We start from the raw sequence: 26,203 nt of genomic DNA on the forward strand, positions 1-26,203 counted from the left end.
GATTATTTCTTTATCATTATGGTTATTCAGGTAGAGAAAACTATTATTTATAGTTATATAGTTTTATGGATACTTGATAAGCATTAATGTCTCCTTTGTTTTGCATTTTAAGTGGTCATCAAATTAAATTCTAGATTAAATTTATGAGATTGAAAATGCATATAATAGACATAAATATATCTCTCCAAAAGCCAACACAATATATAAACAGTTCCCCGTCCTTGTGATTAGCAGGTATGATATGTTAACCAGTATGAGAAATAATATAGGATGGCTTAAATTAGAGGACTGAGCATTTGCATTCACTCTTTTATTCAAAAATCAATTAAAAATACAGAAAACATATTTTTTGAAGGAGAAAAGAGAACTAAAAAATAACAAAGAGTATTAATAGCTGATGAAAAATTGTGAAGAATTATTGACAGAAAACAAATGGGAAAAAGACAATAATAGAAAATAAAAACCACAGGACAAAACATTCATGGGAGTAAACCACTGTAATGGTAAGAACATATATGTCAAAATATCAAGCACAAAGTGAATCAGTGTAAAAGAAAATTTAGGTGTCTTAAAGTAGTCAAGAGAAAATTAAAGACCTACTTTCAACCCTCAGTTCCCCAAAATTACCACTAGTATCAGACAATATGCACATTTAATTTGAGGCCTAAAAATAGCACTGTAAAGAAAATGAACAGCTTGCTGGTGGGGAAGGATTTCTGGTGTAGATATGGAGACCTAAGAGAGCAGCAGCAAGGTTTGAGTGTGTAAAGGAGGCAGGATCCTCAGAGTTGAAATGAAATGCAGTTCTGTTGAAGCAGGTTATATTCTCAAATATTCTACCACTAAATTAAATTGTTGGGGGGCAGGGAGAATTAATCTTTTCCTACTTGCTTCCCACCTTCATGTCCATGTAATTGATCAGTATTTCATGCACTTAAAAAACACTCTATTCACTCCCAACCCTGGGAAGAGACTAGATTCTATAGTAATAGTAGACTGATATTTGTCAATGACTTGCAGTGTGCCCGGCACTATTCTCAACACTTGTAATTATATGTCAATTTGTCTAATTTAATTCTAAAAGTGGTATTACTACACCCCCATTTTACAGATGAGTAAACTGAGGCACAAAAATATTAAGAAATTGACCTAAAATTTCATAGCTAATAGGTAGTAGAATTTCCTTGTGTGCTAAATAAGTTCTGTCCTTCATTGCATATGTTATTGGACAGTTTAGTATGACCAAACCTTTGAAGGAAAGCAGCAACTTGAAAGAGAAGGTTCAAGATGAATACAAAGAGGGGCTGGGGATGTGGCTCAAGCGGTAGCGCGCTCACCTGGCATGCGTGCGGCCCGGGTTCGATCCTCAGCACCACATACAAACAAAGATGTTGTGCCCGCTGAAAACTAAAAAATAAAGATTAAAAAAAAAAAAAGATGAATACAAAGAGATACTGACTGTGAAGGCAGAAAATGATTTAAAAAAGTGAAAAGGTTTCTCTAAAAATCATAATATGTAGTTCAAGAGAACACTAAATTCAAAAAGCAAGAACATACTTCTTGCCATGAAAAATAAACAATTAGAAATTTTTAAAAGCATTCTTGGCAATTTAAAAATATAATGTCAAAAGAAATCCAGTACATACATAATAGAGTAGATACAGCTGAATACTGATTTTGCATTCTGGAAGAGAGAGTCAAGGAAATCAACTGTAATAGAAAGCAAAAAGACAAAGAGATGGCAAATAACAAAGATTAAAAGGATCAATTCATCTGATAAGGAGAACTGGAAGGAAGAAAAAAGAAACAATTAAAAAGAAATAAATTATAGAAAAACATTTTCTCAAGCAAAAGAAACCTCAGACTTTCAGCTTAAAGGGGGCCACTCAAGGCCAAATAGGATGATTGTGAAAGACTATCGAAAAGACTCCATCCTATTGAAGTTTTTGATAAGGAGAAAACTATCTTAATGTCTTCCAGGGTATAGAATAAAGCAGCTCTCCTAAGAAGGAACAAGGAGAATGGAATAAGATTTCTCATCAGTACTCTCGTCAGTTCTGGAAGCCACAAGGAAAAGGACATGACCTTTAAAAATTTGAGGATAGCAAATAGACATTTTTCAGACAAGCAAAGATTCTATCAGTTTACCACCTACAAACCCTTTGTGTAAAGATTGCTTAAAGAAATATTGGAAAGAGGTTTTTTTTTTTTAATCTTAGAAAAAGACAATAAAAGAACGCAGTGGGTCAGGAATTCTGCCTGTAAGAATAGTTGTTGACACAATAATATGAAAAATAAATATTAATTGCAAACTGGAACCAAAATCTTAATGAGGCCAAGAGTGAGAAGGAATGATGGTTTACCAGTGCTGGTCATGCTCAGCAAGAGGATCAGCTAATGGCAGAAATAAATTTAGATATGGTTTAAAATATTAAGTATAACCACTGAAATAATCAAAATATGATGTATGATAATTTCCAATCAACTAAATGGAGGGAGAAAAGGAATTAAAATTGATAAGCTTAACTAAATTGGAGAGGGAGAAAGGCATGGTAAATAGAAAACTAAATAAAATATCTGGCAGGGACCATTAAAAAAAAACCACACACACATTCAAGTTTTCTCAATTCATGTCAGTGAGTTAAATTCCACTTACATCAAACAAGTAAAAAATAGAATTTAGCAATTCTGCTTGTAAGAACCCTGCCTAAAAGAGAATAACACAGAATAGTTGAAAATAGAAAGATGAAATATATGTGTGTTTATCAAATAGATGTGCTAAAATTAGAAAAAAATGATTGAAATATTCCCTGTTCATTGCAGTACACCAAGAAAATATAACAGTTATAAACCTTTAAACTACTTAGCTTCCTAACTTATAAAGCAGAATCCAATATAAATATTAAGAGAAATTGACAGAAGCATGGTCATGGTATATGTTTAACACACATATTAGAAACTGACAAATCACAGAGAAAGACTAGATTGGCCAGCACACAGACAGACAATGGTAGATACAAAATTTTAATAATTTAGTTATCAATTTTTATCTAGGATGTTTGTGTTTACAAAGAATTCCTTGTTTGCTGAGTTATGGGGAAAAAACATTTTAAAAAGCACTTATAGGTTGTACAAAATTTTACACACACATACACACAGAATGAATCATTAAAGAGAAGATACAGCCTCTGGGGTTGTGGCTCAGTGGTAGGTAGAGTGCTTGCCTACCACATGTGAGGTACTGGGTTCAATCCTCAGCACCATATAAAAATAAATAAAATAAAGGTATTATGTCTATCTGCAACTAAAAATATATACATATATTTTTTTAAAAAACTAGACATCAAGATTTAAAAGGAGAAAGGCAGCAAAAATAAATCTTGATTACAAAATAATGCTGTGGGAACTGGGGTTGTGGCTCAGTGGTAGAGCACTTGCCTAGCATGTGTGAGGCACTGGGTTCGAGTCTCAGCACCACATATATATAAATAAAATAAAGATCTCTTGACAACTAAAAAAATTGAAAAAAAATTTTAAATGTTGTATATAATTCTATGACAAAATTATAATATTTAGATGAAACTAATGATTTCTTAGAAAACTATAAATTAGGAATAAAGCAAAGAGAATCTGTATCATTTAAACTTTTCTAGATAACAAAGGAAAAAGAAGGAAATTATCCCATGTCAATTTTGTAAGTCTGTGTTCCCAATTTTAAAACCCAAAAGAATAACACATAAATGTGCATGCACATCTTGGGTTGGTGAACTTAAATGACGTTTGAGCCATACACGTTGAGCCATGACCACATGAATTATATGAAGCATCTTCTTTTAAGTTGCAAAAGCAGAACAGGGATATCTACTCTCAAAACTGTATTTCACATTATAATGGAAGTTCTAGTCAGTACAGAAAGACAAGTACAAGTAGTATTAATCCCACAAGGGGAGAGACAAAATTATAATATTTATTCAATATAATTATTAACTAGTTTTAGAACTCATTTAAACTAATAAGTTTTATTTTATTTTTTTTAATGTTTTGTAGTTGTAGATGGACAAAATGTCTTTATTTTATTTGTTTATTATTATGTGGTGCTGAGGATCGTACCCAGTGCCTCACACATGCTAGGTAAGCGCTCTGCCACTGAGGTACAGTCCCAGCCCCTAAGCTAATGAGTTTTAAAAGTTGGTACAGTGGGGTGTGGTGGCACATGCCTGTAATCCCAGTGACTTGGGAGGCTGAGGCAGGAGGATCAAAGCCAGCCTCAGCAATGGTGAGGCACTAAGCAAATCAGTGAGACCCTCTCTCTAAATAAAATACAAATAGGGCTGAGGATGTGGCTCTGTGGTCTAGTGCCCCTGAGTTCAATTTCCAGTACCTTAAAAATAATAATAAAAATTTTTTTTTAAAAAGTTGATACAAAAACTTATGTGGAGGTTGGGGAGAACCCCGATACTTCTCTAAAAGCTATAAAAACAGATATAAATAAAATATAAAGAAATAGAAATAAAATAAGAAAATAAGAAATATACTATGGTCTTAAATGGGACAAAGTCTTCTCCCTCAAGTTAATAATTAAATCTCTTACAATTCTAATCCAAATTCCAGTAGGCCTTTTCAAGAAACTTGAAGAACAGTATTTCTGGGCTGGGGGTCTCCTTAGTGGCAGAGTACTTGCCTAGTATGCACTGAGTCCTGGGCTCACTCCCTAGCAGCGCAAAAAACAGCAGAGGGTGAGGGGCAGAAAGAAAGAGAGGTCTGTCGCTATAATAATTTTTAAATATTCCTTAAGGCCACAAGAATATTTTCATTGATACTGTTAGTACTGGCACAGTGAAACAAAATAGAGAATTTAGAAATTTTGTTTATCATTTCAGGTCAGTGGGAAAAAATTAGATCTTAAAGTAACTGGCATGAGGGCTGTTGTTACTGGGAAAAATTGAAGGTAGCTTCCTCCTACAGATTACTGCAAAATAAGTTCCAGATGGATTTATGATTTAATCTTTAAAACTTAAAAGTGGGGACTAAGGGTATAGTTCTGTGGTAGAGCACTTGCCTGGCATGTACACCCTGAGTTCCATCCCCAGCATTTTAAAAAAAAACTGTAAAGGTGTTTAAATATAATATAGATAAATATTCTCATACTCTTTGGGAGGCAGAAGTCTTGGGTAAGTTATAATAACCAGAAAATATAAAGAAAGATGACTCACAGATGCTACTATTAATAATTGAAGAACTAGGGGTACCATTGGTGGTAGCGTGCTTGTCTAGCATGCGCAAGGCACTTAGTTCAACTCCCGGCACTGAAGAAAATATTTAAACTTTTCTACAGAAAATAAAAGATGCTACAAATAGGAGAGTGAGAAAACACTGTATCATATTTAATGTATAAAAGTTTAATAACCAAATATAAGGGACTGTCACAGTCACTGAAAAGGAATCCAATAGAAAAGTAGAAAAAATGGTAAGAGCAAGGAACTTACAAGAAAATAAATGTAAATGACAAATAAACTTAAAAAGATGTTTAGTGCCAGCATGTTTTTGCATACCTGTAATCCCAGTGGCTCAAGAGAATGTGAGTTCAAAGCCAGGCTCAGCAACTTAGTGAGACCTTGTCTCAAAATAAATTTTAAAAAAAAGAAGAAAAAGAATTGTCTGGGGATGTGGCTCAGTGGTTAAGCGCCCCTGGGTTCAATCTCTGGTATGTCGCCCCTACCCCCCAAAAAAAAGATGTTTAGTGTCACTGATATTCAGAAAATAAAAATTAAAACATTTCAGTCATCAGATTGGCAAAATTTCAAAATAATTTAGTATCTAGTATTGATAAGGAAGATGGAGAAAAACACTCTTGTAGACACTGTGACTTAAAATTGACACCACCTTATTGGGGCAATTTGGCAGTTATCTATCAAAACACTAAATATTTATCATTTTCAATTTACCAGTTTCATTTTTAGATTATCAAGCCTAGAGACGTATTTGCCCTTGTACAGAAAAGGGTCTATTCAAGGGTATTGTTTGTGATAGGGGAAAATAGCAATGATAATCAGTAGGGGAATGCTTAAACAATGATACATTCCTATTGTTATATTTTGATGCACTATACTGGATATTTTATTTCATTTAGTACTTAAAACTGACCTGTAAAGTAAGGGTCACTGTGCTCACTTCGTAGATGAGGAAACTTGAGTCTCTATTTCTCTTACCTAAAAGTTACCAGTTTGAATCCTTAGAGTCTGAAATGAGATGCTAGGCAGTCACCTATATTTCACAGATACGCAGGTATCTCACATTAAACTACTATGTCATCTGATCCTACATAGATAGGCTATTTAGAGTCATCTTAATAATAGTACTTCATTGATCTGGTAACCTAATTCTAATATATTTATAACTATCATTAGTCATTTTCACCATTTCCTATCCATGTTGAGATATATATGTATAAATGGAGATATCTATTTCTTCCATGTTTAAAAGAGATATGAAAAAAAGGGAAAAGAAAAGCTATAAGGAGAGAGAAAGAAACCAAAAAGAAGGAAAAATGATTAAGAAAAAAAAGGAGGTGTATAGAAAACATACTAGAATACTTATATAAATGAAAATAGTTTCCCCTAATAAAGAGAAAACATTCCATCTTACTTTATTATAAACCAAAGCTTACATAGAAAAGAGACTGACTTAAAAAGGATGTTATGTACTAGTTATATTAGATTTTTGCATTCCGGTATATCTGAGAAAAATCCAAATAGGGGTTTTCAGTATCCTCCTAGAACAAGAAGTACTGAGGTCTGCAGTACAAAGCTGGTCAAGTAGCTCCACAATGTTTTCAGAGTATAAGGTCTTCTATCTTCTTTTTCATGTGCTAATTTTGTTAACATGTACTGGTCACATTCAGGGTCACTTGGTGGCTGCTGCACTTCCATGCCTTCCACTTTGAAGAACATCAGTGGATCCAGCAGTTTGAAGCTGAAATTTTATACTTCGCACTAAATAAGTTTATAATTTATCATTTATACTTACCCACACTCACACACATATAGTTCATGTAGATATATATACGTATCCATCTACTCCTCCACAGCCTTTGTGTGTTTCTTGTACATGACTTAGCCTTCTACTCCATCAGGCTGGGTCTCATCCTTAAAGCATCCTACCTCTCTACTCCTCCATGGCTTCAACACTCCTCTACAGTTTATAAAGCAGTTTACTTCTCCATTCAGGACCAACTCCCTCACCTAGCTCTTGTGCTTTTCATTCTAACCTCTTCACTGCTACTAAGCACTTGCTATGTCTGTGTTCCTTTGTTTCTTCCCTTTCACTGGTTTTCCCTCTGACTTTAAACATACTCAGGTTTCTTTAAGCATTCTTTTACCAGTTCATCCTCAGGAGGTGTCTATTCTTTTTTTCTCACTTCTTCCACTCCCATCTACATATCCACTTCTTCCCATCTGCATTCTTCCCCAACCTGATCTACTTTTCTTAAGGTCAGCATTTATACTTGCTTCTTTTTCTTCCTCATTTAATTTGCCTCCCTGCAATATTTGGCATACCCCCTTTTTTCCCTGTTCACTTTTTCCTGGTCTCCTTTGCAGGTTGCTCTTCCACTTTTACTTAAATGCAGATCTTCCCCAGGTTGCACTTTTACCTTTTTCTCCATGTATCCTCTTTCTCTGTGGGATCTCTCTACTTGTAAGGCTTCATCTCTTCCCTATACCATTCTTACTCCTTTCAAACTTATATGTTCTGCTTGATCTCTGTCCTTATTCTTGATTTGTATTCCTAATTATCTTCTGGATCTCTCTTTCTGGGTTACTCATTAGTACTTAGAATATAATATGGTTAATATATGTGGTTAAAATATAACATGGTTAAATTTCTCCTCTTTAACATGTTGCATCCACCCTGTTGTTCACATTAGAAGGTTAAAAGTCTCTTTTTGCCATCCATCACCTGGTCGAATATGCATGGGCTTTGAGTCAGATACATCTCGTCTCAAACCCAGGCATTGCCACTTACTCAGTATGTGACCTTGCTTAACTTTTAGTTTCTCTTTAGTTTCATTATTAATAAATTTGTGTAAAAGAAGCTGCCTCTTTACATCATTGATAGGGTTTACACACTAAAAAGCCCTGCTTCCTCTAAGACTCCTAACCAATCTACCTGCCTTTGATTTCTCCTTTACTCCACCCTACATTTGCCACCAGTTTCTGAAACACAAATGGAATCAGTTACTTTCCAAAGATTCTACCAGTTATTCCCATTGCTTCAAGTTGCTTCAAGAAACACTGAAACACCTTTGTCTTAGTCATATGGATAAAGTATCCATGTATTTAATCATATAAATGAGTTATCTTTAGAGAATTTGACAGGATTCCAAGACTATAGCCATGAACTGGGGCATTCCTGGGAGAACTGGAATGAATGGTCAGTCATACTGTGTATGATGCTCCATACAATGTTCCACCAGTCTTCATCTGTTGACACACCAGGCTGCTACCATTGCCAGAATGATCCTGTCTCTTCTCTTGGAAATAGGCTTGTCCTCACTCCTGCAGAATGAACCAGACCCTGTTCCATGAACTATACGCCACACGTGCTTCTCTATCGTAGCACCTGCCACTTCATCATAAACAGATTCTTTCCCTCCCAAACATTGTGAGTTTTAAGGGCCAATCTCACTTACATTTAAATCCCCGTATATTCATTCACTCGGTGCATAGGATCAGATTTCTATTCATTAAATATTTGCTGAGTTAATAAATAAACAGATTTTATCGGTTTGTCTTAGACTGTCCATATATGAAAAATATAAGGCAACTTTTAAGAATAATAGAATAAAATTAAAGTGCATTTTGTTATTTCTTCATACTAAATTATTTGTCCATAGCTCACCATTGAGTAAAATCTCAAGTAAATTCTCAAATGTTTGTTGTGCCTTATCCATAATATGCAGCTCCCTATTCACCTTCCCATAGATAATAGGATCAATTCTAACCTGAAAGTCTGTGAGACTTCAAGGAAAACTTTTGCTTTCCAGATAAAAAGGAATTATTTGGTTGGCTCCTTTATTTACCACTTTTTCATCATTTTCTCCTTCTATTGAAATGTAAAAGTGGTACCTGGGGAAACCACAGCCATCTGGACCCACGAGAAAAAGCAACATTCTGTGGAATGAGAAGCTAGAGAAATCTTGAGTCCCTAAATGTTTCTTTCAGCCACTTAATGAGCCTTTGGCTGGAAACTCCAAGACTACTTGTATTCTAAATAATAAATACCTGTTTCTCAAGAACCTTATTTGCAGCAATAAATTCATCAACCTAACTTGAGGCTGGGGTTGTGGCTCAGTGGCAGAGCACTTGCCTAGCATGTGTGAGGTACTGGGTTCAATCCTCATCACCACATATAAATAAATAAAAAATAAAGGTACATCAACAACTAAAAAAAATTATATCACTTTTAGTAATTTTTATTGATGTGATATCTTGAGATTTAAGGAAAATAAATGTACTTAGTGTTGTTTTTCTGTCTGATACTAAAAAAAACAGGTTGGCTTTCTTAAATTCTTCATATTCTGTCATTTAAAATGGTAAGCTTTATGTGTTGATCAATAATGTCAATAGAAAACACTATTAGAAATAAGAAAATTTTTTAAATTAAGAAAGCCAGTTTGCAGATGAACACTTACCTAAATTCAGCATGGCCACTCTATTTTATTCTTTTTAAAAACTGATCTAATTTTTTAAAAGAGATCTTAAACTGTTGAAGACTAAGGCATTTCATCTTTTACACTCTCAAGTGTACAATGTAGTGTGTATATATTTTAGTAAATATATAGTAAGTATATATATTAAATGTATAATATAGTACTTCTCTATAAGCTGCATGAAGTGTTTCTCTACTGATAGTGGAGATATACACACACACACACACACACACACACACACACACACATACCCTTGCTGCTGTTTTTAAAGTTCTGCTCCAAGTTGGGGGTATCCTCAGTTGAAAAATATGTTCTTAGCATGCTCAAAGCCCTGGGTTCAGTCCCCAACACCAAAAATAAATAAATAAATACAGGTTCTATGTCAAGTGATATAATTTACTATAAGCATGCAGTTTGGTGTTAAAAAAAAGTTGATTAATAGATGTATTTCTCTGCAAACAGTATTTTTGAGAAAAATTTCAAGGCTTTTTAGCTGTGATGTTTAAGCCAAATATACTTTAAATGCTGGCATATGCTTTAATTGCATCATTTTGCATAATATTAATAGGTATATTTATTTATTAATCATTTAATCAGCTTTAATTGTTTTTTTCTTAGCACCAAGGATGATTGCTTCAATGTTACTATTCAGCCACCTATTGGAGAACTGCTTTTACCTGTGACCATGTCAGAAAAAGATTTTAAGAAAGAGCAAGGTAAGAGATACTACAGTTTACTAGAAATTTATGTGCCAAACAGAATGTTTGTTTTTCTGATGTCTCGAAAATTTTCATGCACACATAGCCATTGACAGATGTCAGCACACAATCTTCCTGTTTTTGTTAATGCTTTCCACTTATAAAATGACCGTAAAAGTATTATGTTTGTTTATATTCCTGGAATACTTGAAAATTGATTAATATTAGTCTTTAAAATAATAAATTGATGCTTAATCAGGTTTTGAATTGTGAGAGTTGCAGTTCATCAACCAGATAGTATACTACTATATTTTTTGTATTAGTGAAAATGCCAGGAACTGGGGTCTTAATAATATCCTACCACTATAAATCTTTCTGTTTTTTTATTATTATTATAGAACTATCTTTCATGTCCTACTAACGTATTTTTCCTACACAGAGTTCCTTACCCTTCAAAATAAAGTCCTGATTATAGTATTAAAAGACTTCTATTTTCCTTTGACCTAATTCTATCTTAAAGAAATGTGTTGTTTAAATAAATCAGAACTAAAGCATTTTTAAGTATATACCTACAAAGAAAATATGTTTGGTAGAATGCAAATATTAATAGCCTTTATGTTGCCCAAAGTCAAACATACCTTCTAATAAAAATGAGGGGCTGTTTTATATATATATATATATATATATATATATATATATATATATATATATATATATATATGAATATGGAAAGATAACACTGATTTTAGGTGTTTATTTAAGGATAACATTTATAAAACTAGGGCATATTTAAGTGCTGTATAATCAGCAATTTTTAAAACTTTACGTGAGTCTAGGCCATTTTCCCTACATAGGAAGACAAAAGACCCCTTCATTTTGAGATCATTAAATCAAACCATCAGGCTTCCAGAAAGTACTAAGTGCCCACAAATACCCACACCTACGGAACAGCGCTTGCTTCCTGGCACTACCATATTGTAGTGCTGAAGATTTATTTTACTCCAAGCCTTTGCAATCCACAATGTCAAAAAAGACCTGTTGTGGAGGAACCCCACCAAGAAAATATCAGACAAGCCTAAAAATTTATAGTAGTCTTTTTTCTTCAGACCTTATTTATAAGTGATAAAAAGAATGATTAAATCCAACTATAATTTGTTTGCTCGGAAGTTCATTGTTGCTATAGAAAGAAAATTATCTTTGTGATTTTATTTTTCCAATGACAAATTGAATTGATTCTTATATTTGCTATTCTTACCCTTGCTGGCTAAAGCCTGCCTCTCTGCTTTACATCTGCTCAGCAAACCAAGGTGAGTGGCACGCAAGCGACTGAATAAGGCTTTGGCACATTTATTGTTAAGGGGACATTCTGTTTTTGAGAAGTGCAGCTAAGTATATCTAAAACAGCAGATTATCTCATACCCTTTCACTCCCTCAGCTTTTGTTTAGAATACTTGATATTTCGATCAAATTTTTTGTGCTCTGCTGTGACTGAGGGATTTTTCGCTGACTAGCCATACAGAACCGTAAGTGTGTGAGAGGTGCACTTGGAGAATAGCTGCGGCCCTCTGTGGACTTGTTGCCAAAATTCCTTTTTCTTCTGCCATTTTACTTCTATGGTTGTTGATTATTTGTCTGAATAAATCTGGCAGCTGTTTGCTATGTTTAATAGAGCAGAAAGGCTACTCTGAATAAAGCTATTTGAAAATTTGTTTATATGAAGTATTTGTAAATCCTTGCAGGTCTCTTGGCATTTCTGTATCATTCTTTCTGTCTTCCTGAATTCATTCTTTGATGTGGGACTTGATGCTGGCAAATTTACCACAGGTTTAGAGAGTCTTTTCAAGAGCATCTTTTCAGTCATAGATTTCAGCAGGTTTGGTAATGGAGGTCTCAATTCTCAACTTTACACATGTATTTGTTTGTTATACTATTCGAGGAAGAGGGCTTAGCTATTTCACAGAAGATACCTAGAAATAACTCACTAATGGAAAATCCTACATCAAAATAAAAATCAGTTTCCTCACATTTTATCAGTGCAATGCTCTGGAAGGTAACAATGTGAATAAATTTAAGAAGTATGTATTATTACATGCTAGTTTTAACCTATTTTCTGCTTTAAATAAAATGAAATTACATAATTAATATCTCATTTCACACAGCATATATTTTAAGACTCAAGAAATACATTAAATGTATTAATTAACAAGTAACTGAAAAAATATATAAATAAGAACATGGGGAACATGGTTCTATTTTTATTCTAAAGATGTACCAGAAAGTGTGTGAAATATTAAATAAAAGTGGTTCTACCGGGTTACCACATTGGATTAATATTTTTAAAACAAAAAGTTTTATTACTAATATACAGTCTGATCCAACACTTTTTCTCAGTTGTTGAATTTAAAGTTCTGTGAATAAATATACTTGTTTATAAGAGTGTAGTCAAATGCTAAATGAAAGACTGAGTTATCCTATACATTTATAATACTTATATTATGTACCTTCACTTGACACGATTTATGCATTGCTTTCAGTTTTGAGTGTTGCTGAGTTACTGAGCAATGTGTAAGAATCTTTCAGTACTACAAAAAACATGGGATCTCTTTTTTTACTTAAAATTTTTAATTTGGTTTCTTCAGTTTTAATTTCAGGGCATAAGATGATTATTTATTCCAAGCTTTCTCCTCATTTTCTTCTTGTCATTTAAATTGCAAATCTAAAATTTGGAAAGGTCCTTTCAACTTTGATTTCCTTATATTATTTGGTTTGCATTTTAGCAGTTAATTACATCTGATTAACCTAAATTAAGGGCTCACCAAAATTTAGATAAATTCGAAAGAAGCCACAAATTCTTTAGCCTGGCAATTTTAAAATATTTTCCCAGTAACTTTACCTTTATTATATGTGAGCAGGCTATCCAGTGTTTGAAAGTCTGTTTTTATAGGAGAAACTTAATGATACCTTGGCATATTTTTCTTGTTAATTTGAGAATACCTGATATATTTTCATTTAGCAAAATCTCTGATTTAAGAAACCTAAAATGTTTACTTAATTTTATTGTGATTTATGCATTCATCTTATGGGTTCCTAGCTAGCAAGATGCTAATTCTTTAAATGGTCAGACATTTACTATTTTCTGGCCCTTAACTACCACAAGCAATCATATTTGATGCCCCTTAATTAGAGCACCTTTTTTTCTTTCCAGGTTCTTTTTCCACCTCAGCAATCGAGACAATACATTTGCTTACCATGCTGCTCTCCTAAGTGTTCTTTTGCATGTAAATTAATCTTGATTCAGTTTACACTGTCATGCTGAGTGGTACAAATTGCCTATAACAATAAAACAGCATGAGTTAAAAATAAAGGGGGGTGGGAAGGCAGATTGAATGTGTGCCTTACTTGATAGGATGTTACTTTGCTTTATGCCAATACATTAGCTGACGATAATGAATCTTCTGTTCTGAAAAGCATGGTTTAGTTGATTTTTTTAATTTTACTTCAATGGAGCAGTACCTTGTCTTTTATAGAACAAGTTAGACAAACCATTAATGACAAGAGTGTTAAGGTTAAATATGAAGCAATGCATTCACTTCTCTGAGTGCTATCCATCTTTCCATTTACAGGAGCTTGACAAAAGTACTGGCTTTGTACAACATTTCCTTTAATTACATGCTGCGGGAAACAGGCTTTTAACATAAACATAGTTGCATTCATTTATTCAGCAGTTGCTCTTCAATAGAGCTTAATGGAGAAGGTTTAAATCCTAAATGAGTACACACATCTCAGCAGTGTTATGTCAGCCGCTGTGCTTTACTTAAAAGCAGTGTTTGACTGCTTGTGTAGTTTTTAAAGCTTTTGCCTAATGTTGAAGTTAAACAGCCTAAGACAGAACATAGTGTTCCCAGAGTTTGAAAGTGGTTAGTAAAAACTGCTCCCTGTTAGAAGCTAGATTTTGTATCTGATGGCATAAGTCTTTTTACGGGGTTTTCATACTGTTAATCAGAGGGACTTTTGAAAATTTTACATTGTATTTACAATAAATAACTAAAATATATTGGCCTGAAGGTACAGGGTCCTTTGAAAACAAAATCAAACGTTACCATTTTCATAAATTTTGTAAACCGCTGTGCACGTATCAAATGTCTGAAAAGCTTATTGTTTTTAATAAATACCACCAGCTACCCATGACTTATATATAGTACAGATCCAAGTTGATGACATTTATTGTAATTATTTTATTGCTTTAACCTGGATGTTAATCTTCAATATTTTTTCCAAAGGTTTGATGTGGTATTGACTTTGTTCAGTGAACATTTTCACGGGAAATTCTGATGTTAATGATAACTCTGTGTTAACACTATGACTTTCACTCATAATTTTGCTTAACTTAGTTTATTCTTAAATATTATTTGAAACATCTCAAAATTTTTCTATTCACATTTTCCCCCTTTGTTTGCAAGCTTTATACTTTGTAAAGTTTGGTTAGTGTTTTTGTTGGCAACTGTAGTTTCGTTCACTAGGCAAATATGGTTATTGTTCAGTTTACGTTAGAAAGCTTGTACTTTTCTAGAACCACATGATTGTTCAGTGACTTCCAGTCATTGTTGAGATAACTTTGATATGTCATATTGATGCCATTCATTAGGTAGTGCTGCTAGTTATTCTAGTATCATTTTGATTTGTTCTCAAGCAGCATTTGACTGATCTTTGAATGAATAGAAAAAAATTGTAATAATAAAAAAATATGTTCTTAAGAAGCAAAAACTGAATGGTTTATGTAACCCAGGTTGTGTAAATGTACTGAAATTTTATATTTGTAATTGTGTCTTATTGTCCTATAATAGTAAAAATTAGATTTGTAAAGAGTGATTTTTGGCTGCATTTTTTTTACACAAACACTGGCATTTTTTAAAAAGAGCACTTGCCTAGCATGTGCAAGGCCCTGGGTTCAATCCTCAGCACCACATAAGAGTGAATAAATAAAATAAAGGTATTGTGTCCAACTACAACTAAAAAATAAATATTTTTTTAAAAAAATGATAGTAATCATCTTGTAAATTACGTTCTCAAGTGATATTTCTTTTGTTGGGAAAAGTTTTTAACTTTTGTCTCAGAGATTATAATTGAGTGATTTTTGTAAAGAAATCAGTAAAAAGGAGCCTTCTTTTTCTTTTACAGGAATGCTGACAGGAATGAATGAAACTTCTGCTGTAATTATCGCTGCACCCCAGAATTTCACTCCATCCATGGTCCTTCAGAAGGTTGTAAATGTAGCCAATGTTGGTGTAGTACCTTCTGGTCAAGATAATATCCACAGGTAGGTTCATTAACACATGACGTGTCAATAATTTGTACAAGTACATAATTTTCAATTCATTGTTTGCTTTGGAAATAATAACCCCTAAACTGGTATGTATCTTCCCACTTTTTCCAGTGGTATACTTACTTGATTGATAGGTTTTGTGAAGTTCCCTTCCTCATTTCATATTTTCCTTATTACACCAGCTTGGCTTCTTCTGAGAGGTATACATCGATACATTTTATAACAGCTTCATAATTTGTAAAGCTCCCTTCTATGACGCGCTTGAGAGTTTATTTTATTTTTATTTTGCTGAATTCAGTGTATTTCTAGGAAGAACTATCTTATAAAGTAGTGAAATTGGACTTCTTTCATTGGAAGGGGGGCAGATACCACACACAGATTTCTTTGGGAAAGCAGTTCCCTAGGGCTGCCTCCATAGCTGCTAGACACCCAGCGTAGGCCAAGGGCAGCTTCTGTTCAGACCAGGAGTTTCTTCACCACCAGGCATCTGAAGCATGAGATCCTAGCCATTTTTCCTGAAAGGTAGCAGCAAATGTGATCAATATGTTTGCACTCTTGGTATTCTTATGAATGCCACTGGCTTTAAATGGAGATGAAGATAAAATAATTATCCCTTAACTGGGTGGCTGTTAAATAGTCCTCTGTATACTTAAGGGAATCCATGCAAACTATCTCATAGCATACTTTTGCCATTAAAAATATCTGTACATTATATTTAATGCATCTTTTCTTATATAACTATCAATTATAGAAAATAAGTTTAAAATCAAAGGAAAGGTCTTTAGACCTTTAAAAATAAATTTCTTTTTATTTTTAAAGGTCTGAAGACCTTTAAAACAATTCCTCATCTGTTTCAGAAATGGATGACAGGGTAAAAAAGGAAAATTGAAATCAAATTCTGTGACATCACATCTATGTAAGAACACTGATTTGACATCAGAAGAGCTGATGGCACTGTACTAATCGGAATAGAATGAAAACTGCATGTGTTAGTCAAGAAACAGATTTTGGGGGGATCTTTTTTCCCTTTTTTTTTTTTTTTTTTTTTGGAAGAGAAAGAAGAAAGTCCTTAAGTTGCTCAAGAGATTTCATGCTTCAATTTATAATAAGCCTTATATATCTCACATAGGATGATAAGAAAATGGATATAAGGCCATCCTAATGAAACCACTGTGCAAATTCAACTCATCTATTAATGTTCAATAGGTGAGAAAAGTGAACACAAACCTTTTCAGTAAATATATATGTTTTGGTTCTGAGTTTTCTAGTATTTTTTTTAGTCTTAGTGCTTTTCTGGGTCATTTCTTTTTAATCAGTCCTTGGAATTGTTAGAATTACTTTTTGAAATGACTTGTATCAACTCTAACTTTGGCAAACTCATTATAAAATTTTACCTGACAAATCTATTGTTCACCTTCTGCAGTCTTGTTTTAATATGTTCTTTTGTAATGTACAAAAAAGCACACAGTAATCATTATTTATGTTCAGACTTCTAGTTTAACTTTTGTTTTGTTTTGAATGTGGATTGTTTATTTTTCTAAAAGCAGCCTTCCAAATTGGATGTTAGAAGAAAAACGTCAAAACTAATAACATGAAAGCTGTCTTCATACTGGAAGAGAGACTTAGAAGGACACCTAGCACAGTTGTGTAATTCTAAAGCAAAGTTTACCTATAACCTGTCTTTGTGGTTGGGAACTTAATGCCTGATCAAATTACTTAAATTGCAGTCAGTGCTCAATTACCCGTGCTAATGTAAAGGGGACACACAACTAAGAACCATTTATGTTTGGCGTTAAAGTGCAGAGATTGTACTCAAACTTAATGTTCGTGGTCCTCATGCACATCCTCAATCTCTTGACACTTTTCTCTTCCAATTCTATTGTCAGTGGTTTGGTGTTTGACTCTGTAATGCAGAGGAGGAGCCAAGTTACTGCAGAGTCAAAGTGAATAAAATGCCTGTCTGTACTTAAGGATGTGCTGTGCAGTCTTAATTTGCTTCTCAAGTCCTCCAATACTTAATTGAAAATATTTCTTACTTTTATAGGTAAAGCATAACTATAATAGTGTTTTAAATTTTAGAACACTTATAGGTAATGAAGACCTCACTATTTATATTTTTCATACAGAGGATAATATAAATTATTCTGTATGTGTAAAACTTTTGCCGTTCTTATTCATGCTTATAGCAATTAGAACTGATAAAATAAATAATTGTCAAAATCTGAATCAATGCTTTTCTTAATTTCATTAAAAATGAAATAACAATTACTGATTACATTTTAATGACAGAAATTAACAATTTACCACTTTACTGAATTGTGTATTAATGTTTTTAACTGTAGAATTCAATATTATGTTACCCTGTGGGATCAATGAGTCTCTGTTTCTAAGCCTATTTACTACTGGTTAATAATAAAATTGAAATCCCTATGAAATTTTTTAATGACTCCCTATTCTTCTGTGATAGTTGCTTTTTTTGAGTTTATGAGGAACAGGACCAAAAGCACTCTAATATTTTTATTAGTGGCAATTGTTTAGAACTATTTTCAAAAACATTAAGTATAGAAAACATTTTGACTTATTAATATTTTAAGAGACTAATATTTTAATATGATAAATTACTATTGACAGGACTATATTCTGTTTAAGCTTTCAGAATCTTTTCTTTCTTAAAGGACTTTTAATAAGTATTGGTATATTCAAACCAATGAATAGAATTTCTATCACCTGGTTTTGGAATAGTTTATTCTTACTGCTCTTCAAATTTTGAATATGTTTTGCATTAAACACCAGGTAAAGAGATACTTAATGTGGGAATTTCTGAGTAAGAGTAAAACTTCATTTATATGCAGAAGTAAGTAATAATAAAAAGTAGGAATTTCAATTGAATGCTTAAAAGAAAGTGTTTCCTAATACATTAACAGAAAATGGCCTCCATTAAGAAAAAGTCAATTAAAAGAACACAAGTTTTGTGAAATTCACTTCAAAAACCTGGGGCATCTCCTAAATAGATAACACTTAAAAGTTCAGTTGAGTTTCATCTGTATTAGATGATATGATATTTGTTTTGATTTTCTAAATGGGAGATAGAATCAGAAAGCCAAACAGTATTGAAAAACTAGCTTTATCTCTATGTCTGTGGTACTTGTTTGGGATTTGACAAAGCTGCTCTTTGAAAACAAAACTCTTATTGCAATCTGTAGGTGTGATCATTGTGCCCATCTGGTGTTTTCCAGATTACAGTTACCACTTCATAAGAAATTCTGTAGAAATGAGAAGTTCTCTCATCATCTAAAAGCATTTATTAAATATGTAGTTGAATATCTTCATTTCCTGTTAGATATTTTGTATTAAAATATATGAGATGTACTATTTACATTGTAAAAGCCTTTGAATGTACTATGTAAGTCAATCCTGATGAACTAATCCATAAATTAATTATATACAAAAGGCAAAATGGACAGCATTACACCAGAGTATGAATGGACTGCAAAGAGAAACCATCAAGATTTAATATGTTCTAAGGGAGGAGATTAGCAGGACCAGCAATGGGATTCCTGGGTTCATCCAGGGCCAGGAAAAATTACTTGTGATCTTCTGAGAAAAATCCAGTAAGCTTTTAAGAGGAAGGTTCCATATTCAACAGTGTAGAAGCAGGGGTGCATTTGCTTTTATTACATTGTTGTCCTGTGGTGACAGTGCTAATGAGAAATACAGTGGCCAAAAAGCAGAAAACTAAAAATCTATAGCTTTAGAATCTCTAGGGTTTTTCTCTACATTAAAAAAAAATCATATGGGAGTTTGTGTGAAATTCAGATTCCTGGAACCCACCCCCAAAACTGAGTTTAGCACATCTGGGACAGGGCCCTAGTATCTGCCTGTTATTGGTATTATTGGCCAGTACTCTTAAGTGCCATCCAATAAGGCACACATTCCAAAGTCCACAGGTTGAGGCTGCCCTGGATAATCAAGAAGTAATGATAGCCCCATGACATATTTTAAAATGTCTTTTCTATATTTATAAATTTATATAAACTATTTTATATATAAATATGTATTTATATATTTCCTTTTATACAGGGATACTAGCAAGATGTATGTTTGCTTATTGGTGCTGGGAATCAAACCCAGTGCCTCACACATGCCAATAAGTTCATGCTTTACCACTCATGCTTTGCACTTCAGCCTCAGGCAAAATGTCTAATTTTTTTCTTATATCTATCCCAGCATTTAAGATAGTATGTTTAGGATAGTAGTACATTACAGTGGTATGATCACAAGTTAAAGTTTGTCTTTTCAGCTGTCTCAACCATTTCACATTTTAACCCATATTCTGACATTTGTATACAATCTTATAATTGAAAAGAGTTGTCACACTTCATACTCATCTTGCTTTTTCATGAACATCAAATTGACCCTATAAAAGAGAGAATGTGGTATTTGAGTGAATATCTTGTCTGCCATGGTTCTATTTTGTTTCTTAGCTAGAACAACATTCATTATTAACTTAAATTTAGTACTCATATTCCTTTTCCTCCATATATCTTAACTAGTGGTTTGGCTTTTGTTTACCCTTTTACTTTTTCAATTTTCAGATTTTGAATTTATACAACTTGCAGGTAATAAGTTTTAGTAAAGTAAATGTTTTACTATTGTCATATCGGTTCTTAACTGTTTGGAAAGTCTGGTGTTGTGAATTGAACACTGTGTCCCTGGCAGTCTGGTCATTGACTTTTAAATTTATGAACATATTAAGACAGTTTATTTCAGGTTTAAGACTAAAATCTTGTTATTTAATTAAAATACAGGTAAAGAATAACTTTCAGTTCTAGACTTTAAACTCATTCAATTAATCACCATTAGCAAACAACTGTTAAAGGGTCTTTAAAAGAAGAAATACATATATATGAGATCTGTAGCATGTAACTTCTTCGGTCAGTCTTTTGAAGACCTTTATCCCAGGTTCTGCTAGTACTAGGATTACAAAGAACAAATGGTATAGTCACTTCCTAGTGGGATCTTGAATATTTCTCTGTCTTCTGTTCATAAATTGATTAACCCTTGGGGGAGTTTTTTTTTTTGTTTGTTTATTACTTGTTTTCTTTTTTCTTGGTAACTCTAGATTTAAATTCTGCGCAATTTTGGAGGATCATAATGGAAAACAATTTTTGCTTATCAAATAACATTTAAAGTTTTAATGTCCTAATTTTATAAGCCTTGAGACTACTGTTAACCAACTCCATTTATGCTAAAACAGAATTTTTTATAAGCAGGTGTTGGTGTAAAGATGTCAGGCTTAGGTCTTTTCTATAGTATGACAAGTTTTGTCTCCAAAAAAACTGAAGAGTTGTGGAACCTATTTAGTCATCCAGAGTTCTTTCTCAAACGAGTAGTTGTCCACTAGAGGGCAGCACTGCTTTTTTATCTGACTGCTTTGGACTCCACTGACTGAGCAGCATTTCATTGAAAAACAAGTGTGGACCTCAGTTAATTTTTACATAGAAAGCACAGTTGGCTATTTTAGAAGTAACCAAGCTATGCAGCTGATTTTCTCATTAAAACATTCTGTATTTAAGTTTTATTTCATGTAGCCATTGTGAGGTAATGTCCTATAATGTAACAGTTTTGCAAATAGGAATATATAACTTTTCATGTAAAAATGAAAAGGGTATTCTTTCCTTCTGAGTTGACAGTTTTATAAGCAATCAAAGAGAATGAGGCGGGAATTTATTTATTTTACTTTTTGATTTTCTCTTGTTAACCTCCACCTTATCCTTCCTCCACCAAACAGACAAATCAGAAATGATATGAAAGAACTAGAATGTTTTGTGCCTTCCTTGAGGAAGTGTACCTGGATTTTTTTAAGTTTTTTCTGTATAAAGAGAATGCAACATTGATAAGATAGGGCAGGAGTAATTGTTTATACCATCTGTAAAATTTAAAGTAGAAAATAGACCTAATTATGATGGTAGTTTATTTTTGGTGTTAACTCTTCATCTGAACGTTAGATGAAAATATCACAATACTATTGGACAATTTCTTAAAAATAGAGAAAAATATGAATAAATTCTCCAAACCCTAGTCACATGTAATTTTTTTCTTACTATTAATAACATTACAGTCGTATAGTCAAAAATAGAATTTTGTACAACTTTGAAATTCTCTGCCTGTTTGAAATGTTTGTATATTAACTCAAGGTAATAAGGATTTACAATTTTAAATCCTTTCAGATGATAATGCTCCAAATCACCATGCTTTGGTATTGATGTTTAGGAGGCTTATTCAAACCAGTATTTCTTACATATAATGATTGTGCGACTTCATTACACATTTGTCAACTTTGGACTAATTATTTTTATACAGCTAGGGCAGGGCACTGCATCTTGTGATCGTCTTTCTTACTAATAGGATTCTGTCTGCTTCACCAGGCAGTAATTGAAGGCTTCATGTACAGAGTAGAAAAAAAAAGTTCTAGCCTGAGTGGGCCATTGTCACAGCTTCTGGTAACCAGTAGAACAGAAAGCACAAGAAAATTGAACTCAGAATAGAAAAATCAGAAACCAGGAAGACTATCCAAGAGAAGAAAAAGCATGTCTCAGAGCTGTTGCATTAAGTGTAGCAAATCTGATTCTGCGTAAGAAATTTGATGTTTGTGAATACCCTGGAGGTTGATGCAGCCTCTCGTTCAGACAAATATTCTTAAGTCTGTGTTGTGCTGTTAACATTTTAATTGTTAGAACAATTGAATCATGTGACTTCTGTTCCTTTTAACAAAGAGCATTATGGTCCATAGCCAATGCCTCACGAATCTTAAAAAGTGTGGCTTATGTGTTATACATAGTATATGTGTTCAAATTGTTGATTTATTTAGCCAGTTTCATAATTCTGACAATAGTTAGGCCAGAATAACTTTTTAATAAGAGTGAAACATGTTTTCATCTAACTCTTACAACCAGTTTATTTTGTCTTTTTCTTTTTTTCCATATTTTTATTGGTGCATTATAGTTGTAAATAATGGTGGGATTCATTGTTACATATTCATACATGCACACAATATAAAAATATAATTTTGCCAGTATAACTCCCCAGTATTTTCCTTCTCCTCCTTTTCTCCCATTCCCGGCCCCCTTACTCTACTCATCTCCCTTCATATTTTGTCTTTCTCTTAAATCTTAGAAATTCAACAAAAATTAAATGTCAATTGCTGGAGCTAAAATGCAGAAATAGCCAGACAGTTTTACCTTCTTGGTTGGTGATTATAAACAGCAAGTGATTAGTGGTAGAATGAAATGAAAAATTATGAAAAATATCTAGATGGTATCCTTTTAATAACATGGAGCCCATCATACGTAGGCAATACATCTTTAACTGTCATCTCACTTATTTGTTCTCATTTGTGGCGTTACTGGTTTTCGAGGTTGATTGGTCTCCCTGTAGTCCTTCCCTGTGTTACAGCTCCATTCAAAAAGGTTTTCTATTTTTCATTGCTGGTGACTTTTGAGGGAGTGAGGGATGGGGGATATTGAACATTTTTAAAAAAATCTTTTGAGGGAAAGAATTAAAAGTAGAACAAATGATCAAGCCATAATGCTTTGAATTATAGAATACTACAAAGTCAAGTACACAATTTTTGAAGGGAAAAATCTTCATCCCTAAAGTTTTTGGAAAATAATAGATTATTTACACTACACATAAATAGGAAACACCTTAGTTTACCTGACAAGAAAACAAATATTAAGTGTACACTTTTCCACATTTTGGAGGAATGTGTGTGACCTGGAATCAGAATGCTTGAGTGCAAAGTCTCACTCCACCATTCACTGGCTCTTGTGTCCCTGAGCAAGTGCCTCAATATCTTAGGGCCTCAGTTCCCTTCTCTCTCATTGTGACCTGCCTCATAGGGTCAAATGAAGTAATGCAAGTGAAGTATTAGGACCCACCAGCAGGCACATAGTAAGCTTTTAATATATGGTAGCTGCTGTCATTACAGTGATCAAAATCTTCTGACATTTCCAAAAAAAAAAAAAATTATGTCCCAGTGTGATCGTAGTTTGAGGCCAAGTACAGAGATCTGATGTCAGTCATTAAGTTTAGCATATTAAGTATTTACAATCAATGTGTCTTATATGTAAAAGCTAGCTTTTATTATGTACTAACTAGTTCTTTTTCCCTATCTTTTAAATATATGTTAAAACATAGCCCACTGAGGAGTGAAAGGATTAATAACTTTGGGGGAGTGGCTTTTGCTTTCCATGGACCAAAACAAACCAATTGTAATCATGCTGTGTTCCAATTAAATACATCCTTTTTGAACTGTGAAATGAGAATGTCAGAACATCTGATCTTCTGGTCTCCTCCTTTAAAGCATTGCTTCCACCATGTGTGCCCACCAGAACATGGAGACCTCATTAACAGGCAGTAGCTTTTACATCATCTCAGAGTTTGTTGCTAGGACAGTTTGCCGAGCATGTTTCCATTGCAGTGTAAGCAAATGCCTCTTTTCATTCATGCCCCTGTTCTTTATAGCGTTGAGAATATCATGGTAATAAGGTTTCAAAAACACAATATAAGACACAATTTTTATTTTATCTCTGTAAACACACTGACACCAAAAATGACATTTGTCCTTGCCAAGTTTGTATTATTTTAACATTGGTTCTTAGTTTTTAATAGAAAAGATATAAAATGTGCCTTGAGGCTATGTAACCCTGAAATTAAAACAACAGTGCTTTTGTGTTCCTATTCAGATAGGATCTCCTTCTCTATGGTCCCAAGGCACAAGTGTTAAGTAAATAAAGGGACTAATAAGACTATTGTTTACATAATTATAACCCTGTCAGCAATAGAAACCTCCGCTGCAGTATTTGTTGAATGTATTACAGATATGATGGCCAAATCTGTGGAAAAGTTGTATAAATAAATGGCAATATAGATTCTTGTATCCTTTAGTGACAAAGTTTAACCAAAATGTACAAAAAGCATTCTCCTATGAAACATAAGAGCCTTAAAAATTTAGACAAAAGAATTGCATAAACCTTCAAGGAGAGACAGAAAGGAGAGGTCATTTGGGGACTGGAGATCTTTCTTGTTCTCTCAAAAAGGAAATTGAGGTACCCAGTTCCTAATCTCTTGTATGCATATCTGAAAAGCAGATGGATATGATTGTAAGAGCTTTATAAAAACCTCTTAAACATTGGTGTGGTTTATATTCCTAAACTGGTTACTTAAAATTGCTTTTCTCCTTAGGCAAACTGCTCTATGAGTTTCCTTGCAAGTTTCCAGCATGTTTGAAGACAGTACATAGATTACTAGGAAGGTTTCTAATGTACTTTGTCAACAACTCATTAGCTAACACTTAAAAATACAACTTCCAAGTATTTTTAATATTTTCAACTTATTATGGTTAGCATATTTGTTTTGCTTTCGATGTATTATGCGAATTATTGTTGAAAAAATGATTTTCTTGATTCTATTTAGGCCAAAAATGACTTGTTAGGGTTTAAGAAAAGGAATCTACCATGTTATAAGATCATTTTTTAAAAACTCAAAAAAGAAATTACTTTTCATTTAAAGAGAATCTGCTTCCTGCTTAAGTGGCTAATATTTTAATTAAGTCGGGAGTGAAGTTTTTCTGAGTGTCTCCTGATAAACTCCCTCTTTTATGTTGATGGTAATTAAACAGATCCCTGAGGACACCGTGGGCTCCGTGCAAGGCCCATGCTAATTGTCAGACATGAGACACTGACCAGTTGGTTTGCTCTTGAATAGTCCACAGCGTGCTGTCAGCACGGCAGTTTTATTTTTATGTATTGTGAGCTGTTGTCAGGGCTAACTGGGTGCCATTGTGGCTGAAGATGTCGCGCAAATTGAGGCAGATGGCTCAGATTCAGACACGTGTCATACAGAAAGGGGAAAGGGGATTGGCCCTGCAAAGTGGGGTCACAGCAGGTCACAGACCTGCTCTACACTTGTTAGTGTTTTCAAAAGCTCATGTGCAGCAACTTTGTTTTTCTCCAGTCATCCCTGCAATCAGACTCCCTCCCCCCAAAACTGTGTGGAACATGCTCCATGTGGAAAATGGAGGCATGGGAGGTTCCTATCCTCTTCTTCCTCCTCTGGGGCTCAACTGTGCGTGCAGAATGAATTAGCAGGATTGACAGAAGTTCATTGTGCCTCCAACGGCTTTGCAGTCAATTGCAGTGCTTAAAAGGCTAGTTTTGCTTTTAATTCCATGTAATTAGTAGGTTCTTCATGTCTTGGAATTTAGTAATAGAGCATTAGACCTCAAGTTTCCTCTATTATATTCTAAAGCAAAAAGAAGGATCTAATGGTCCAAACAGTTTTTAAGAGAGAGAGGGAAGTGTGAGATTGCAGTTGGCTGTCACGTGATTTTATTTCGGGTCATCATTAACATTAGAGATTGAATTTGAATATTTTTACATGAGTGAATTCAGTGAGACTTAGTAAGAATTT

At 33.5% G+C, this 26,203-nt stretch overlaps 1 protein-coding gene across 3 annotated transcripts in view; it reads left to right on the forward strand.

Moving 5' to 3' along the window:
• The window catches only part of AP3B1 (adaptor related protein complex 3 subunit beta 1), a 263,662-nt gene that overhangs the window by 236,263 nt on the left and 1,196 nt on the right, over positions 1-26,203 (forward strand). For 2 of the 3 annotated variants that reach the window (XM_081280208.1, XM_081280209.1), the window contains exons 25-26: positions 10,328-10,425; positions 15,586-15,724. In XM_081280208.1, coding sequence (XP_081136334.1) covers positions 10,328-10,425; positions 15,586-15,724 — 237 coding nt within the window. Of the gene's footprint in view, positions 1-10,327; positions 10,426-15,585; positions 15,725-25,747; positions 26,174-26,203 lie in introns of those variants that run through there. The other variant, XM_081280210.1, reaches the window with a different exon arrangement.

This window comes from Spermophilus citellus, assembly GCF_964194105.1.
Source record: "Spermophilus citellus genome assembly, chromosome: 1".
Taxonomy (NCBI): Eukaryota; Metazoa; Chordata; class Mammalia; order Rodentia; family Sciuridae; genus Spermophilus; species Spermophilus citellus.